This window comes from Felis catus, chromosome D1 (assembly GCF_018350175.1).
Source record: "Felis catus isolate Fca126 chromosome D1, F.catus_Fca126_mat1.0, whole genome shotgun sequence".
NCBI lineage: Eukaryota > Metazoa > Chordata > Mammalia > Carnivora > Felidae > Felis > Felis catus.
In genome coordinates this window covers 61,139,114-61,145,084 of record NC_058377.1, presented here as the reverse complement: position 1 = coordinate 61,145,084, position 5,971 = coordinate 61,139,114, and the positions used below count along the sequence as shown (strand labels likewise).

Here is a 5,971-nt window from a genome sequence, read left to right as displayed (position 1 = left end):
AGTGATCAGATGCTGGTTCTTTTATGGCCAGAAATTCACCAGGGCAGCAAATTTCAAAAGTATTGTCCTTTGAAGCATTGCAAGTGTGGAATGCTTATTATTCCTTCATGTCTTGCTTTTAAAAATCTCTATTTAGAATTTATCTCATGCCAAATTCTCCAACACCATAATTACTTTGGAGGGGTACTTCTCAGAGAAGGCATTGTTACAGGTTCCTTGTTAGAATGCGAGGAACTTGAGTTATTTATCAGAAATTTTGCAAAAGGAAGGAAGGAAGGAAGGAAGGAAGGAAGGAAGGAAGGAAAGAAGGAAGGAAGGAAGGAAGAAAGAAAGAAAAAGAAAGAAAAGAAAAGAAAAGAAAAAAAGAAAAGAAAAGAAAAGAAAAGAAAAGAAAAGAAAAGAAAAGAAGAAAAAGAGATTTTGCTTAGCCTGGCTATCACAGACAGAAGGAGAAGACTTAGTGTCAGGCAGAATGTTGTGGAGTTTCTGAGCTTAGGAGATAGTCTTTACTCAAGCTAGTCCTTAATGAGATTAATAGCTGACAGTGAGTAATGCAATACATGTAATTTCAGAGAAGCTCACCAAGGAGGACTTAAAATATGAATAAAATTGCTCAGTTGCACTTTTACCTAAGTAATCCTACTGTATATTTACCAGAGTATATATGCACTTGACCACTCCAGGGACAAAGGAAGGAAAGAAAGCAAGACTATATCTTCACGTAGCCAGAATCAGCATGATTGACTTTAACTCCACTGCATTCACCAATCCTAGTACCTTCTTCCTGATGGGCATACCTGGCCTAGAATATTTGCATATTTGGATAGCCATCCCTTTCTGCTCAATGTATATTGTGGCGCTCATGGGAAACATACTTATCCTTTTTATCATCAAAACTGAGACTGTTCTCCATGAACCCATGTTCTATTTTCTTTCCATGTTGGCCATCACAGACCTCATCTTGTCAACCTCCACTCTTCCCAAGATGTTGGGTATGTTCTGGTTCAATTATCATGAAATCGGCTTCCATGCCTGTCTCACTCAGATGTTTTTCATCCATGCTTTCTCTGGGGTGGAGTCAGGGCTTCTTGTGGCCATGGCACTTGACCGGTATGTGGCAATCTGCAATCCGCTGAGACACACATCCATTCTTACAAATACTGTGGTGGCTCGAGTTGGCATAGTGGCACTTCTACGTGGGTTAGTACTAATGACACCACATCCATTTCTGGTAAGGAGATGGCCATATTGCCAGTCCAATGTAGTCCCCCACACATACTGTGAGCACATGGCTGTGGTGAAATTGGCTTGTGCTGACATTTCCATCAATAGTCTTTATAGTTTGGCAGTCATTGTCTTAATTGTTGGGACTGATGTGACATGCATCTCTCTGTCCTATGTACAGATACTTCGTACTGTATTTAATCTCCCTTCTAATGATGCCAGGTTGAAGACCCTCAGCACTTGTGGGTCCCATGTGTGTGTCATCCTCACCTTCTACATCCCTGCTCTTTTTTCCTTCCTCACCCACCGTTTTAGTAAGCATATACCACGCCACACCCACATCCTGCTGGCCAACATGTACTTGTTGGTACCACCTATGCTGAACCCTATCATCTATGGAGTAAGGACCAGACAGATCCGAGAATGTGTTCAACAATTATTCATGACTAAAATCAGCTGAGAATTCTGGGTCTTATTTTTCCACTTATTCCCATCCTCTTGTAATTCTTTGGTATAAATTTCTTAGATTCTAGCTTCAGCAAGACCAAGTATTAGAATCTTAATTCTTACTTACTATTTCCATAAGTGGAAGTTATATTTAACTAACATGCACATGTAAAACAGATACAGCAATACCTATGTCATAAGTTAATGGTTACAAAGTGTTTAGTACTGTTTCTAGTATATTGTAGCACCTAATAAAGATATTATTTCAGTCTATGAAATAATTCTTCTGTGTGTTTTGTGTTTGTTTTCTCAGTGTCTTTATGAAACATGTTTATTAGTTTATTTTATAAGATTAACCAAATAAGAACATCAATCTGACTGTGGCTTTTTTTTAATGTTTATTTATTTTTGAAGGAGAGAGAGACAGAGCATGAACTGGGGAAGGGCAGAGAGAGGGAGACACAGAATTCTAAGCGGGCTCTAGGCTCTGAGCTGTCAGCACAGAGCCTGACGCAGGGCTCGGACTCAAGAACCATGAGAATGACCCAAGCCAAAGTCCGACGCTTAACTGACTGAGCCACCCAGATGCCCCTTTTTATCTTTTTTAATGGGGGAATTTTCAACTAGATAATCCAGATGGCAGTCTGCATTGGGTTGATTTGTCCTCTCACTGTAACCATAGGGAAAGTTGGTGAGAGATGGGCAGAAGAGAAAAATGTTGGGTAGGCCACAGAGCTTTCAGCTTGCAACTTATGAGAAGGGTGCATGTTAGGAACTCCCTTGAGAATTGATATGGATTGCAAAGTGAGTCATTCCCACTGCTAGTGCAAACACTGTGTATCTTTCAAACTTGTGGAAAATTTCAAAGAATTAGAACTGTTATTCCTGAAATGAGCAAATAAAATAAAATGATGACTGATTTTGCATTCATCTATCCACTCAGCAAGTATCTAGTAAGTATCTGTAATGTGCCCAACACTTATATGGGCATAGAAGACATGACAGTAAACAAAAGAAGCAAAATTATTTCCCTTAGTGAAGCTGATAGGCAATACGTAAAGATAGTAAATGAAAGTAATTAATGTATACTGATTATAAGGGGGACTTTTCTAGTAATATTTAATGTTACAAATTTTAGTCTAATCTACTTCTGGTTGTATCCCACACCTTTTTATTGCTGATGGATACTGAAAGAGGAATCTTAAGTTTTCCAAATACAATAGTGGATCTGACAATATTTTCTTTCATTTCATCAATTTTCTTCATGTAATTTGAACTCTGCACTTAAGTGCATATGCATTTATCTTCTTTTATCTTGATATAATACCCGTCTTTATCCTTGACAGTATCTCTTATTCTGAATTCTACTTTGTCTTATATTAATATAGCCACTTCCTCCTCTTTTACATACTGTCTACATGGCATGTGTTTTCCAACTTTTTAATTTAACCTATCTATGTATTTATATTTAAAGGAGTTTTTTGTACACAAATACAGTTGGATCTTGTTCTTTTATCCAATTTCACTATCTCTGTCTTAAATTGGTGTGTTTAGACCAGTACCATTTAATGTGATTAATGATATGGTTGAGCTTAAGTTTACCATTTTTGTATGTGTTTCCCGTAAGTCTGATCTGTTTGTTGTTCTTATTCATCCCCTCCCCCCACTGCTTACTTTTGAATTTAAATAGTTTTAGTATTGAGTTTTAATCTATCTATTGGTTTTTGGCTATAATCTAGTTTATTTTATTTTATTTTGTAGGGATTGCTCTAGATCACAGTTTTCCAACTGTGACACTGTTACTATTTTCAGCCAGATAATAATTTGATGGAAAGTTTGTCCTGTGCACTACAGGATGTTTAGCACGTTCTCTGGTCTATGGCTGCTAGATACTGCTAACAACTAATGGTATCTCTAGAAATTACCAAATGTCTGACTGGGAGCAAATAGGACTGAGAACCACTGATATACAGATTGTGACATACATACCTAACCTTTCACAATTGACTTAGAGTTAATATTTTACCACATCAAGTGAAATGTAAAAGAACCTTACTTTTATGGGATCCTGTACTTCCCTACATGTTGCAGTTGTCAAATGTACATCTGCATGCATGGAAACCCCACAAAAGCTATGTAAAAGTTATCTTAAACAACTGGAGCAAGTGACTTTCATATTTAACCATATAATTATAATTTCTGTTGCTCTCCCTTTACTACTGATCTCCTAATTTTCAAATTTGTATAACCTCTCTTCAACCATAAGTCATTTTAGAATTTCATGTTGAGACTGGCTGCTGGTGATGGATTCTCTCAGATTTTCCTCAGCTGGCAAAGCCTTTATTTCATCTGCATTCCTGAAATATATTTTCTCTGTGTGCTGAATTTTGAGTTAACTGGTTTTTTTTAAAATAAATTTTAGCGCTTAAAAATACTGTTCCACTGTCTTCTGGACTTTAAGCTTCATTATGAGAAATTACACTCATTCAAATTGTTCATCTTCACATAATGACTTATTTTTCTGGCTCTTTGCAATAAATTTTCTTTATCTTTGATTTTTACCAATTCAATATGTTCTTTCTATACGTATGCTGTTCTTTAAGTTTACTTGTTTAGGGATCAAGAAGTTTTAAAAATCTATGAATTTATATCTTTTACCAAGTTTAAAAATAATTTCCTATTGTTTCACTAAATATATTTCTCTGCCCAATATTTTTTTTTCCTCCTTCTGGGACACCAGTGACATGAATATTAGAGATTTTTATGTGTTCTACATCCTTGAAGTTCTGTTCATGATTTTAATATTTTTTCTCTATTCTCCAGATTTAATCATTTTCTTAATCGAGTTTACACTTTCTTCTTCATTCTGCTATTGAGCTAATCTGATGAATTTCAGATTTAAGACTTTTACTTATAAAATGATGACATTGTTCTTTTTTTATACTTTGTTATCTCTGTGTACGACCTCTCTTTCACATCCTTCAACAGTGTTTACCTTTAAGTCATAAAGAATAATTGTCATAACTGCTTTAGAGTTTTTGTATGACAGTTCCAACGTCTGACTGATATTGGGATTGGAATCTGTGGATCATTCCTTCCCTTGATAATCACATGTTTTCTGGTTTTTCATATGTTTAATATTTAAAATTTTTTTTATCATGAACATTTTGAATATAGATCTTGTTAAAATCCTTTGTATAAGGTTGATTTTATCTTTTCCGGGAAATCAATTTGGTTATGTTCAGACTACAAGTCCTATCTTGCTTCCTGTGTTGGTTCTAATGGATGCTTTTGTCCCTCATCCTGAGATTTGGAGATGGTTTATATAGTAATTGAGTTCTCAGTGCCTTTACTGTGTTTTGTTGGATCTGTCCTATGCATGTGCAGCTCAGGAGTAAGCTCATAGTTGGTGTCAGTTCATATACAGAATTTAAGGAGCTACCTATTCAGCTCTCTCTTCTCCAGGATTCTTTTCATATTCTGTAGTTGTCAGGAGTCACCTCTCACATCTCCATGACCAGAAAGACAGCCTTTCTGGTAGAATTTAGCGGTATGTATCACCATATCATCAAAATGGGTACCACCCTTGGGGAAGTAGGAAAGGAAGGAAGGGGGAAAGAAAGAGAAAGAAAGAAAGAAAGAAAGAAAGAAAGAAAGAAAGAAAGAAAGAAGAAAGAAAACAAAGGATAACAATAAGAATTTCACACACATTCTCAAATACTAGCCTTCTCTTTTCTTCCCTTCCCCCTTCCTTCCTCCCTTCCTTTCTTCCTTCTTTCTTTCCCCTTTTCTATCCATCTCTTCCTTCCTCTCTCCCTCCTTCTTTTTTTCTTTATTTCCTTATTTCTTTATTTTCCTTATTTCTCTTTCTTTTTTTATTTCTTTCTGGCCAGAAAGATAAACCTTCTCTTGGGGTTTTAGCTGTTTGTATTATTCTGTGACTGAGATATAACTTTCAGTCAGATCTAGTAGAAAAACAAAGAAGAAATAGGAGGATCCTCCTCTTTGTCTCCAGCTCACAGACGCATTTCTCCTGATTCTCTGTCTAGAAAACAATGAGGTATATCTTGCATTTTTGCTCCCTGTACAATCTATCGTCTCTCTGTTGGATACTTGCTTTCTAATCAATGGAAGGAAACACATAGGGGAAAAATTTTCTTGAGAACCTACATGATACAAGTTGCTTCTTCAAAATTTACTTTCTGTTTTGACTTGATTGATTTGCTAACTTTATAGAAATCTGTGGCAACTGTTTTGTATTTTGTTCAGGTTTTAGTTTTAATCTGTTGGAGAAATTGGC

The 5,971-nt window shown here is 36.0% G+C and overlaps 1 protein-coding gene across 1 annotated transcript; it reads left to right on the top strand.

The window, feature by feature from the left end:
• The first annotated feature begins 404 nt into the window (after positions 1–404).
• Positions 405–4,885, top strand: LOC101083703 (olfactory receptor 52E4-like). The gene has a single exon (XM_045038819.1). It carries the CDS (start codon positions 665–667, stop codon positions 1,682–1,684), a length of 1,020 nt encoding a protein of 339 aa, XP_044894754.1. The 5' UTR covers positions 405–664; the 3' UTR covers positions 1,685–4,885.
• Positions 4,886–5,971: the final 1,086 nt, after the last annotated feature.

Excerpts from the sequence above, each read along its gene's own strand:
- LOC101083703 (XM_045038819.1), top strand. The coding sequence starts at position 665 with ATGCACTTGACCACTCCAGGGACAAAGGAAGGAAAGAAAGCAAGACTA.